This window comes from Argentina anserina, chromosome 4 (genome assembly GCF_933775445.1).
Source record: "Argentina anserina chromosome 4, drPotAnse1.1, whole genome shotgun sequence".
Lineage (NCBI taxonomy): Eukaryota > Viridiplantae > Streptophyta > Magnoliopsida > Rosales > Rosaceae > Argentina > Argentina anserina.
Genome location: NC_065875.1, coordinates 23,980,050 through 23,993,218, shown reverse-complemented (window position 1 = coordinate 23,993,218; position 13,169 = coordinate 23,980,050). Strand labels below are relative to the sequence as shown.

The 13,169-nt window shown below is 40.4% G+C and overlaps 2 protein-coding genes and 1 pseudogene across 4 annotated transcripts; 1 reads left to right on the top strand and 2 right to left on the bottom strand.

The window, feature by feature from the left end:
- The first annotated feature begins 251 nt into the window (after window positions 1–251).
- Window positions 252–3,864, top strand: LOC126790504 (uncharacterized). Its single transcript, XM_050516756.1, has one exon. The coding sequence runs from the start codon at window positions 252–254 to the stop codon at window positions 3,696–3,698; it is 3,447 nt and encodes a 1,148-aa protein (XP_050372713.1). The 3' UTR covers window positions 3,699–3,864.
- A 529-nt stretch (window positions 3,865–4,393) lies between these two features.
- On the bottom strand, window positions 4,394–5,305 carry LOC126792442 (uncharacterized; annotated as a pseudogene).
- Window positions 5,306–6,155: 850 nt separating this feature from the next.
- LOC126790971 (uncharacterized) lies at window positions 6,156–13,072 on the bottom strand. 3 transcript variants are annotated; one of them, XM_050517361.1, is made up of 17 exons: window positions 12,914–13,072; window positions 12,443–12,550; window positions 12,198–12,332; window positions 11,529–12,092; window positions 11,149–11,281; window positions 10,972–11,037; window positions 10,525–10,842; window positions 9,798–10,313; window positions 9,238–9,491; window positions 8,941–9,017; window positions 8,638–8,725; window positions 8,470–8,555; window positions 8,168–8,386; window positions 7,687–7,815; window positions 7,016–7,354; window positions 6,510–6,625; window positions 6,156–6,357 (listed from the first exon to the last, which is right to left on the bottom strand). In XM_050517361.1, the coding sequence occupies exons 1-17, from the start codon at window positions 13,022–13,024 to the stop codon at window positions 6,245–6,247; spliced, it is 3,372 nt and encodes a 1,123-aa protein (XP_050373318.1). In that variant the 5' UTR covers window positions 13,025–13,072; the 3' UTR covers window positions 6,156–6,244. The 3 variants fall into 3 exon arrangements, with proteins under 3 accessions (XP_050373318.1, XP_050373316.1, XP_050373317.1); XM_050517359.1 differs by having other exon boundaries at window positions 8,638–9,491; XM_050517360.1 differs by having other exon boundaries at window positions 8,638–9,491; window positions 10,525–10,830.
- Window positions 13,073–13,169: the final 97 nt, after the last annotated feature.

Below are 13,169 nucleotides of genomic sequence, written 5' to 3'. Positions count from 1 at the left end.
TTTATCGTGAAGATGATGAAAACTTTCATTCTGAAAATCATTAACTAAATAATTTAACTACCTCCTGTTTCCAATTCGTTTTGGTTATCATTTCTCAATCTGGGCCCCCGCTTTTTCTTTCTCTTGGATAAGACTGGGCCTTTGTATATCCCTCACTCATAGGAAATGAGCCCATATCCTTGAATACAGGCCCACTCCTCACTCTCTTATAAACACGTGTGTGCTCCATAACCAATCGCTGATCCAAAACAATGGAGCCCCAAATTTCCGTCGAAAACCCTAAAACCTCCGACGATCCAGAGACCTCCGACTCCGCATTGCAACTCGTCGACGCCGGAGCCCTAGGCGACTCGATCCTCGACGTCTCGGGTCAAAGCCTCGACTTTCCGATCGGCGAGAACTCCGGCGAAGACGTCGGCGATCTTTACCTCTACAAAAATGTGTACAATCTGCTGCCGAAATCCATCGCCGGACTGAAAGGCCTGAAGACGCTGAAGTTCTTCAGCAACGAGATCAATCTGTTCTCGTCGCCGGAGGAGATCGGCGACCTGGTGAGGCTACAATGCCTGAGGATCTCGTCGCCGGAGTTCGAAGGTTTGCCGCTCCACAAATTCAAGGGGCTGAAGGAGCTGGAGCTCTCCAAGGTCACGTCCCGGTGCTCGGCGGTTCCGATTCTGAGCCAGGTCGCCGGACTGAAGCTCCTGACGAAGCTATCGGTGTGTTACTTCTCGATAACTTTTCTGCCGCCGGAGATTTGCTGCCTGAAGAGCTTGGAGTATCTGGATCTTTCGTTTAACAAGATGAAGACTTTGCCTGGAGAAATTGGGAATCTGAGTGCTCTGGTTTCGTTGAGGGTTGCCAATAACAAACTGGAGGCGTTGCCGGCGGAGCTGTCCAGGTTGGCCGGGCTGGAGAGCCTGGACTTGTCTCGTAATAGGCTGACGTCGTTGGGAGAAGTCGATTTCGAGTTGATGATTGGTCTGAAGAGTTTGGATGTTAGTTACAATAGGCTTTTGAGTGAGGATGTGGTAGTGCCGGCGCGGTTATGCTGCGAGTTGGAGGGGAATGGAAATGTTGTGTGTGGTGATGCGTCTGGCAGTTCTTCTGTCGAGTTGGAATGCTCGTCGAATGCGAGTAGTAGTGTGAGTGGTAAATCGAAGAGTAGGTTTTTCGCGAGCTGGAGGTCGGATGGGAGGAAGTGTTATGTTCGGTGGAGAGGTCCGGTGGGGGGAGGGAGGAAGAGTGAGGCTCTGGACTGTGCTTTGCGTGTGAAGGATGATGGAGAAGGCAAATTAGGAAATGTGGGTGTTACTGATGCTGGCGCATTCGATGAGGATGAGGATGGATGTTCAGTGTCTCGAGAAGCTGATAAGTCTGCCGCGGCAGATGAAGGTGATAGAAAGGATTGTGAGATTGAAGTTAGTGAAGAGGGTGCTGGTGAGCAAGATGAAGCATCGTGTTCAGAAGTGTTGAAGGTGACTTCTGGATCCAAGAGGAAGGAGCATGTGGGGGTTCTCAATAAGCCGAATTGCAAGAATCCAAAATCTGGTGGATTTAGCGTTGAGAAAGATGATAGTTTACCAGATGAAGGTGATAAAAAGGATTGTGAGAATGTGGTATTGTCAGTCAGTCAAGAGGTTGTCAGTGAGAAAGATGAAGAAGGATCACCTTTGGAAAAATCAGAAACAAATTTGGGATCCAAGAGGAAGAATTCAAATGGTGACGAGGATGTTAAGCAGCTAGACTGCGAGAATGTGGATGGGGATGTTAAGCAGGCAGGCTGCAAGAATGGTGATGCGGATGTTAAGCAGCCTGAGTTTGAGAATGCTGATGGGGATAATAAGCTGCGAAAGAGATTACGTCTTGATCAAGTACATAGTCATGATTGTTCTAACTTATCTCAAAAATTTAGTGAAACGTCTTTTTGCAGTATTGAGGACAGTCTTCAAGATGGCTTTTTTGATGCCGGACGTGATAGGCCCTTCATGCCATTAGAGAGCTATGATGAAAATTTCTCTCTGGACTCACGTGAAGTTATTTTCGTGGACAGCGAAAAGGATGATGAGTTGGATGGAATTTTCCAGTCTGCCAGAGATGTGGTTCACCGTTGGAATGAGATAAATGATAATGGCCCTAATGAGCGACAGATTGCAATGTTTCTTGCTCTCTTTGTGTCAGATCATTTTGGAGGGAGTGATAGGGTTGCTGGTGTTGAAAGGAGACGCAAAGGTGGTCCTGATGCAAATGTCAGGAAGCCGTTTGTATGCACCTGCTCAACTAGAAACGGTGAACCTAGTAATTTATCCAATAAACCATACTTGGAGACGGTTGAAGGTAATGGTTTTGGTGCTATTTCAGAGAATTCCCTCCGCTCTATTAAAGCAAGACGTAATTCTATCCTAGTTCCTATAGGAACTGTGCAGTATGGTGTTTGTAGACATAGAGCATTGCTATTGAAGTATCTATGTGATCGGATGGAGCCACGAGTACCTTGTGAGCTTGTTAGGGGTTACCTGGATTTCATGCCCCATGCTTGGAATATTATACCAGTCAAGAGAGCGGACTCAAATGAGACTCGTTGGATAGTGGATGCTTGTCGTCCGCATGACATAAGAAAAGAAACAGATCCTGAATATTATTGTAGGTATATTCCTATGAATCGGATCAAAGTTCCCCTTTCTGGAAGCGATATTGGTCATGCTTTGCCCTCGTTTGATGAAATTGTGAATAAATCTGGCAATTCTCTCATTCAGTGCAAATATGGATCAGTTGAGTTAGCAGCAAAAGTACGTACTTTGGTGATTGATGGGACTTCAGGAGATGATGTTAGAAAGTTTGAGTACAGCTGCTTAGGGGAGGTAAGAATGTTAGGTGCTTTGCAACACCCCTGCATAGTAGAGATGTATGGTCATCAGATATCATCCAAGTGGGCTCCTTTGGTGAATGGCGCTCCCTGTTCCCGTACTCTCCAATCAGCAATATTCATGGAGTACATGAATGGGGGTTCCTTGAAGAGTTACATAGAAAAGCTATCAAAAGCCGGTGAGAAGCACGTCCCTGTGCATTTAGCGTTGTGCATTGCTAAAGATGTTGCTTCTGCACTGCTGGAGCTGCATTCAAAGAATATCATTCATCGAGACATTAAAAGTGAGAACATTTTGATCAATTTGGATAGCAAGACAGCCGATGGGACACCTGTTGTGAAGCTCTGTGATTTTGACAGAGCAGTGCCTCTTCGGTCGTACTTGCATTCCTGCCTTGTCGCTCATGTAGGTGTACCTCCTCCTAATGTTTGTGTTGGAACACCTCGATGGATGGCTCCAGAGGTTCTGAGGACAATGCATGAGCAAACTATTTATGGACTTGAAGTTGATATCTGGTCATTTGGATGCCTCCTTTCCGAATTGCTGACTTTGCAACTTCCTTATTCGGGAGTGGCGGATTTGGAGATACATAACCTTATTGTGACGGGACAGCGACCAAAGTTAACAGATGAGTTGGAAGCAGTTCTGCTATATGTGGACAAGCCTCGCCCGGCTGCAGAGCTTGGGGAAACAGAGGCTGACTTAGACACACTATCATTCCTTGCTGACTTGTTCTGCAAATGTACCGAGGAGAATCCACAGCGTCGTCCAACAGCTGGTGACATCTACAAATTGTTGATCGAACACAGCATGCAGCTTTCAAACAGAAGTTAGCATTACTTGGTTAAAGTTTAGGTACTTCCACTTCACAATTTTGTGACCCTAATGAGGATTCATTATTTCATTGTTAGTTTGTTACAATAATGTTAGTATAAGTTATGAACCAAAGGTTTGGGTTTGTCCAAGTTTCTGTGTTACTGTATAATTGCATATATCCATTTGTGCTTATAAGATGGCAGTACCAATTTGGAACTCTCTTACCTCAACTCCTATGAGCATAACAACACATTCCATTTGTGCATCAAACAAAGAATACAGAATCTTAATCTGGCTGGAACAGAAAGAACTGTGACAAACATGAACAAATATTAACTAAACATATCAGGTACCATCAGATATTCAAATTTAATTGGAATCAGAATATGATAAATGAAAAAGCTAATGCAACTCAACATACAAACTTAATCAACAATCTTTCTATATCATTAGCATATTGCTACAGAATCTGCAGCCAGCAACCTTTACTTGAATCTGTAACCCACAAATGCAATGCCCCACTCTTTCCAACAGAAACAAGAGTAGTACTCCCTACAAATTAGTGAAATTACATTAAACAGAATAGATAGAAGTTGCCAAAAAGAGAAACGATGGAAGACTTCAATATTACAATATGTGATAAGGAGCTTATGAAGACCATTGATTGATGGCAGAATCCACATAGCTCGTGGATTGGGAATTTGAGGGTAGAGTTATGTAACGGTTTTGTTTGCCAGATTAAAGATTCCCATAAAACCATTCCAGCTATCATATGTGAAGTAAATAAAATTTGGTTGGCAGTTAGGAAAATTTGAAGCCAAAACAGATATTGAATACCGAGGAACAAATTAAGCATCATCCCCAATGCTTTCTACCACATATCGGTTTAAAATGGTTTCATCGTCGTTGTTAAATATATAAGACCTTGTGCACCACGAAACTATCGATTCCCTGGTTTTGATCAAGACCTTTATTTGGTTCCATAAACATTCGAACATGCCTTGTCCAAAAAAAAAAACATTCGAACATGCAGCAATTCTCCATTGGTTGATTCAACAAGATATTCCCTAGGTGCTCCGATTTTGGGGATATCTTGTAAGCCGATCTGCTATTGGTGGCCATGAATTCTTGACATCAAATGACACAATATGCCCACGTTGTTCAACTCCGTAGACTTGACTTCTGTGAAAAATAACATCATGAACGTTTCGTGTTTCCAAGATGAAAGTCCAATCTCTTTGTCCTGGTTTAATGAAAGCCAACTTCCAAAAAATGTCACCGACCACCACGACCACTTAGTTTGATAGTTATCCGGATTCAAAGACGGATCAGCTGATAATATAACCTTAAACACATCATATTGGTACTGCTTCTTCAACTCAAATTGGTGCTTCTCATTTATGTCGTCACAAGGTGGTTTGCAAATCAAGGGAGGCAACTGAATGGGCAGCCTTTGTGAAAGGATTCAAAAGGGTTGTGGCGAGATCATCGAATGTGGCCAACCAACCATGACTAGAGCCACAGTACTTCTTGTCATAAGGCAAAGGTAATTGCACATTTGTATTTTCTTCAGAAAGGCTGCAAAGCTTTGGCTTCGTTCCGCTACGCAAGAAGATCGTGCGCATAGGAGGTTGCACCAGCGCTTAGTTGTATCATTATGCTCTTTGGAAACTTTCTGCCAATGCTTGCAAACAGTAGCCAGACGAATATGGTCAGTGGGTTCGAACAACTTGTGCAACACCAAAAATAGAATGTCTCTGTGAAGAGTTGCCCATTCTGATACAGATGATGAGTAACTAGTGTTGCATGCAACTTCGCGGGGTTTCATAATCTACCTACAAAAAAGATTCATATCTGAGTAAACAGAATAAACATACGTACAAGGACCGGATTAATCGTCGTACCAATAGTCTGAAGGTTGGACCTCCAGGTGGAGTGTATTTCGACGCCAGTATGACAAAGCCTAATTAGTCTGAAGGGTTTTATGTGTGTGATCTGATTAACCAAGTATGACAGTATCACACTTGGACTCGATCATTTCTCAGTGTATAGTTTCACATAAACTATCTTCCTAGATCTCCTGCTTATCTTGTATCATATCTGATAACTCCAGTTGTAGTACTAATTTCGTAATTTGTATCGATTCGTAGAAATTATCCTGTAACTGAGATCAATAGATATCCCGTACTCGTCAGGCTAATTCGGCAAAGCCTTGTCATGCATTTACCAAAACACTTCTTCTCTCCCTGTTCCTTTTATGGGGATTAATTAAGAAATTATTCGTATCTGGCCGAACTGGAAACATACTCTTCACGAATTTGACGAGGAGAAGGAAAAAAAAATAAGTAAAAGCTTTTAGTTGGGAGAGGTAAGTTCCAGTTTACTTAGTAGTCTGAGATTCCAGATTTGGCAGATACACAAGAGTTCTAGTCAGAGAATTAGATCTTGTTAGCTAAGATTGCTGACCGGCAACAAGGCAGATATTTTCAGTGTTACTAAGCGCTAGAAATTATTTGTTTATATATAATATTCACAGGCAAGAGAGCACATAATTTGTTTGCATGTCAGTTTACAGAATATTTTCCAGACCGCATATAAACCAGCACTTGATTATCCCCGGCAATGGCTACAGCACCTGATCCCGAATCATCATTAGAAATACATGAAACGCCACCACCTGATACAGTAAGGAAAGATTAGATCAAAATATTAAACTGAACAGATATAAGTAAATCAACTCTTGGAGGGATGAAATCTGTTTTTGGATGATTTGGAAAACGAGCTGTTTCTGGCATCAACTTATCTATATGGTTAACTATTAGTGCGTACCTTTAAAATGATGCATGGTGCCAAGCTTAGTTCCTGAAGATAGCTCCCACATATACACAAGCCCATCACATGTACCACAGATCCCTTGACCAGCTGAAGTACCGATGACAGAAGCACTGTACAGCGAGTTCAAAAGTTAACAATTTGATGCACGATTTAAGTTGTGCACACTCAGCTAAATTTGAAAAAAAAAAGTGCCAAATTATCAGTAATACATTCAATATATCTGGGAAACACATGCACGGGCCTTTGATGTATGCATGATCCTGCAGATTCTCCTAGAGGCAAAAATGTTCACTTCCTCTATACTTGGACCAATCATCTTTCAGTCATTAAACTGAGAAGAATGGAGCAACTTCATTTATGAAAATCTATCCAAAACATTTTTGCTTGCACTAAACTTCTTAATCTTCAGTTATGCTACCAAACAAAAGGGATTACTACAACACAATTCAGAATTCAATGGTCCCAATGTCCTCAAAGATTAAAGAAAGAGATTAATGCACCTTGAATCCGACACTGCTCCGAAGATCACCATATTTTTCACCATTAAAGCAAGCCTCCACTTTCCAACTGGATTTGGGTGGCAGTTGCCTAATTCATAATCTTGTTGAGCATCAGAATCAGAAGTTGAAACAAGAAGACATACGGCAACATCTTCCCCTTCAAACGAAGATAGATTCTTCGATGTTGAAGCCATCATTTGATTGACATGTTCTTCCATATTTAAGTGGCTAGAAGCAGGGAAATTCATTTGCCAAGCAAACAACCTGATAGGAAAAAATTGGCAAATAGAACCACTTGGTGCAGAGAACTTTGACAGAAGGATGCGTTTAGAAATATCCCTGAAAACAAAAAAAGCTGTTATTATCCAATATTTATCATTTTCTGATAAGTTTTAACAATCTAGTTTCATTCTCAGAAAGATTCTAACCATTTATACCCCTCAACTTTCAAGTGAATTAAACGACAGAAAAAATGTGATAAACTTTTGGTCTGAGCTATATGAGTGAATGTAATTTTTTGTTGATCGAGCTCAACTTAGTTCAACTTCAAAAAATATATATATTCTAGCACCAGTAACACAGCTAGGACCAACAATTGAGCCAGTACAATGTTCCATAATATTGAAAATTTATACAAAAAAGAGGACCACTTGTGCTTTAGAGAGACATACCATAAACTGAATTCACCATAACCATTATGGCCAACAAGTAGATGAGTACAATTTGGAATTCTCTTCAAGTCCACTATGCCAGGGGAGATGCAATCTTCAGATGGCATAACAACATATTCCACTTGTGCACTGCAAACAAGGATTTTGAGTCTCAAACTGCCTTGAACAAATTGACAGATAGACAAGTAAACAGCCCAAAGTAGTAAATGAATATTGACTAACGTGCGCAAAAACTAATCAAACATATATCAGGTACCACCAGATTTTATTATGATTGGTACCAGAAAATAATAAAAATAAAAGCTGAGGCAACATAGAGTGCATACTTAACTAATGGTTTGTCTATATAATTAGCATATTGCTAAAGAACCTGTAGCAGCAAGCTTTGGGCTTGGGAAACAGTATTCCGTACAAATATCACATTATAATGGATGGCACCTACAATTGTATCAAAAATGGAATCAGGACTTCAAAGACACACCTCCATGTTGAATCCACGGCCCATAAGTGCAGTCTCCCACTCTTTCCAACAGAAACAAGATTATTAGGTTCGCAGACCAATATACACCTTTGACTCTCTACTGCTTTCAATCTTGTCACCAATGAAACATAACCATGTTTTACTTGGACAATTTTAATTGCATTCTCTTCAGAGCAGCTTGATACACATGTGGTGCACAGACAATTAGTTTTTCCTTGCCTGAGAACATGTAAATGAAACCCTTAGAAGGTGCTTCACTCCCAATTCATACCATTACCTAAAAATATGCAAAGAGAGTTAACCTGCAGAAAGGAGCTTTGATCCTGTCAAGTAAAACAAGACACTCTCCATCTGGGATGAACTGTAGACAGAATCTTTCCAAAGTCATCTGGCAAAAGAATTACAACTATAATCAACCAATGTTAACATAAGCAGGGAAGCCTATCAACCAATTAGATATGAGAACCTACTCCATTAAAATTGGTTAGATCTGGCAATATTACTGATGTGTAACCAACAAGAGAAGGCTGTCCAACCTCCTGCTCCTCAATGGCTACCCTGTAAATGAACAGGCTGATGTCCTTACCAACCAGTAAGCCACATAAAACTGAAATGTAAATGTAGTTGCCCTTTGTGCTCAACAATACTGACAGAACAGGAACGGGTTGGGTATAGCATCCCACAAACTCGAGAATTTTATTAAGTTCCTTTTTGTGAGGCTTCAAGTCTGAACTAAATGGAATGCTATTGGGATCATTAGTGAAACTCGGCACCTGTTTATAAGATCTTCTAATGTCCATGAACTGTACGAGGTTTTCATGGCCAACCACATTCTTGCCAATTTGGTTTTCTACATGTGAGACGGACAAATCCGAAGAGTATGAAGTATCTTTCTGACCAACTAATAATGCTTGATCTTGTAATACAGCTGGATAGATGCTGTTTAATACAGCTTTAGAATTCATGGAAGGTTCCTGTGCATTCAAACAGGAGTCTCCAACAATCTTGGCTTCAGCACAAATTGAATCTCTTTTATGTAAACTCACTAAACTGTCATCAGAAGAACCCACCTGCAGAGTTTCTGTGGAAGGATATGTCTCAGAGACCTTGTTTTTGCATATTTTAGTTTCTGAGACTGGATAACTGTTACTGCCTTTCCCATGAGATTTAGTCTGAACCTTTCTCCTGGTATACACTAAGTTGGGAGCATGAGAAAAAGACATGTTTCCAGTTTCGGTAAACTCTGCCTTAGCAGAGATTTCTTTCTCTGATATATTTGAAGAGCTTAACATGCCACTTTCTTTATCATCAACAATATCTTCAGCTGAATAAACAAAATAATTGGCCCAGTTAGAATTTCAAAAGATTCATAACATATTATCATTTTGGAAAGAAAAAAAATTAATACTGTGCAGTTCATCTTCCTATTATCTTTACATAGCCTTAAAAGAAAAAAAGGTTTGGTTTTTTTTTGGGGGGGGGCGGGGGAGGGGGGCTAACTGTAGAAATGATCAGAGTAACACTGACAAGTCATAACCCTAGATAAGCTATTGTAAGACAAAAGGTTTGTAAGCTGTCATTTGAAAACCAAGCAACAAGTAAAATGGAACAATTTATATCAGAAAATTACCTTTGCTATGATCAACTGCAGTATCATTCATTTTCTTAGAATTGATATTAGTACCTACTCGGCATTCATCAATACAAGACTTCTCCATGATTTCTTCAGTAAAGGATTTTTTATGAGCAGATACACAAAGAGACTCCACTATGCACTCGCCATATTTGGAATCCCTCCCAGTTGAAGGCCTTCCCACTTCCTCACACAGATGTGCATCCTTGCTTCCCTTGGTCTCAAGCTGATCATCTACCGATTTGTCATACTTCTTGGCATCAAGAAGATGCCCATGCTCATTTGCAGCAACAAAACCTCCATGACTATTCACAGGGAATGCACCATCAGAATTAAGTTGATCAGCTTCACCCTTATCACACGATGATATCAAGTGATTGGCAACATGGTCACCATATTGATCATCATCTAAACTGTCAGGAATGATAGACTTCATCGGAGCAATCGGACCAAGATCAGTACATTGGGAATGTATCTTTTCCAATGTTGCATCTTCATGGGCAAGTATTAAACCTGAAAGAAGAAGATGGTAAAATTTCTGACTGCAAAATTTATGATTAAGATAGTTTTCTTTTTGCCCTCATTAGCTTATTAAAACTGACTCCTTGTCCAACTCATTGTACTTTGCGTTTGTTTTCAATTATAAGCTGTTTCTTTTCAAAATTAATACTAATAATAATAACTGGAATGCTAAATTTAAGATTAATAAGGTTTGATAAAGCACCAGGGGATGGAGCAGTGGTTTCATTGATTTGCTTCTGAGATTTCACTGTGCAAGGCAGAACTTTTGAAGGGCTACCACTACCCTTTTTCTTCCTAGAGTGTTTATTGAGGAGAGGAATAGCTTGCGGAAGAAGAAATGTCATCATGGACTTCGCCATTTCCTGACCAACTGAATCAAAATCAAAATTCTGTGAACTCGTGTTTGATTTATTATTGGGCATTTCATCTTCTGGATGTGATTCAGTCAGCAGCCCATCAGCAATGACCACATCTAAGGCACTTCTATCTTGGATGGTTGAAGAAGAACCTGCATTATTAACTACATTTGAGCATTGGCAATCATTACATGAACAAAGAGGAAGACAGAGATCAATTGTCTGTCTTCAGAGAACAAGGCAGGGCAGTCACGTTTGACCACAATAGAAAAGCTAGTGAAAGTAATTATTACCTTGTGTAAAATCTAAGGTATCAGGAGCAAAAAGTTGGATAGTTGAAGAAGCATCTGCTGTTTTATCTGCATTTTAGAAGCGAAATCATTACATGAACAAAGACGATGATTAATTCTATTCTTGAGGGCACAAGCTAGGGCAATCACAGTAGAAAATAAGTGGATAGTACAGATTACCTTGTGTATAATCCAATGTATCAGGAGCATAAAGTTCAACATCGGTAAGACCTCGGCAATCTTTTGGAAATGTAGCATCTACCTTTTGGTCATCTGGTGCCATTGGAAAATTAATGGCTTCCATCTTAGTATCCTGAGACCAATCAACATGTAAGAATTAAGGATGTTTCTTGTTCAATAACAACCACATACAGAACCATGACATAAAAATTATACTCACACAATGGCAATTTCTCTGAACAAGCACAAAGAAGTCAAGTTTGAAGAAGTATATCAATACAAGCGCTTAAGAATTTTTTTGTTACAGTCATAAAAGTTATGTGAATTTAAGATTAAAAATAACAAGAAACTAGAGAAACAAGAAGACATGATGTGCTCACAAATTTTCTTTCACACATGGATTTGTTGATGTCTTCCGGAGTGGATTTACATGTTCCAAGACCATCTGATTCTTTGGGGATACTATCCTTGCAGAGATGGTTCAAGAAGCCAGCAGAATCCAATGGCAAACAATCTTTGGCTGAAATCTCGTTCTCTTCTTGTTGAACAGATACTAAATGCACAAATGGTGGCAATGGTGCTGGTATAACATGTTCTTCATTTAAAGAAGAAGACATGGGTTTCCCACTATTACTATGTCTCTTATTCTCTTCCACTGGATTCAAAGCTTTAGAAACAGATACTAGATCTTCAGTTCTGGTCCTTTTAATGCCTGTCCGACTAGATGACTTTCTGTTTCCACTTTCACATTTCCTAGTTCTCTTTCCCGTAATTTTTGGTCTTCCCTGGTCCAAACCTGCCTCAGGGGAGCGATTATCAACATCTGTACTAGAAGCTCCATTGCAGAAGCTCGAGGCTAACAAACTTCGCTCCGCTGCTCCGTCAATATCTGCTGCCAGCTCCCTAAGTAGCCTCTGGACAAACAGATTTTTGAACCCAAAAAACTGCATACAAAACCAGAAGAAGACAAGTGCATAAGTGACATTACCCCACTGCTAACATTAAAACAACTCCAAAGCACGCTTCTTATAAACCGATTCAATACCCACCTCCACACCATCAATCTTGCACGAAAACCTCTTCCCATGCCAAATTTTCGTGCGAGGGAAGCATTTCTTCTGTAATTTCTCCCAAGCAATATCTGGAGTCTGCCCCGAAAATGACTGCCCATCTGCGGCAACAATCTGCACACACACACACACACAACGAATCTCACACTATATCCTCAAAAGAACAAGCAGCAACCACAAACTAAAACATCAATGATACTCAAAAATCAACAGGAAAAACTGACCAAAAACAAAGGTCCTTTAGGCCCCTCTTGAATCTCCATCTTATATGTGCTCCCATTATGAGCTCGAAGAGCTCTATACCCGATCGGATACGGATACCGATCTTTCCCCTACATATAAAACTCATCATTTCTCAGCAAATTCCAAATACACCACTCAATCAATTCTCAAACACATCCAAATTGCAACAAATTTATATATAAAAATTAAAATTAAAAATAAAAACGAATCCTCATCATCTGAGCAGATTGGGCGTGAGAACCTCAAACCCTAGCTTAGCCGATCTGTCATAACTAAACTAATTACTGATTCCGATTCGATTAAACTTTTGGATCTCTAATAACCTAACAATTCGAATCAATCATTACAGCGAAACTAAATCGAGCTTAAGCGATAAGATCAGGTGAGCTAGGGTAATCAAAATCGAACGAAATTAAAGAAGAAAAGGAGAAAGGGGGAAAGTGAGATCGAACCCTAGAGGAGCTCCAGTACTTCTTATCCCAGGGGCCGGAGTAGAGGGAACCGATAGAGGTGATTTCCAGGTCGTCCGGTTTGTCCGTGACGGCGCCGTTAGGGTTCGTCATTTTTTTCCGGCGAGGATCTGAGCTCTGAAAAAGACGGTCAAATATTTTTTAAGCGGCGAGGTAAACGTTTTGGGGGATGAAGAGTGGGATTGGAGGGAGGGAGTGGCGGGAAAATGAAAATGTTGAGGGGGGTTTGGGTTAGGAT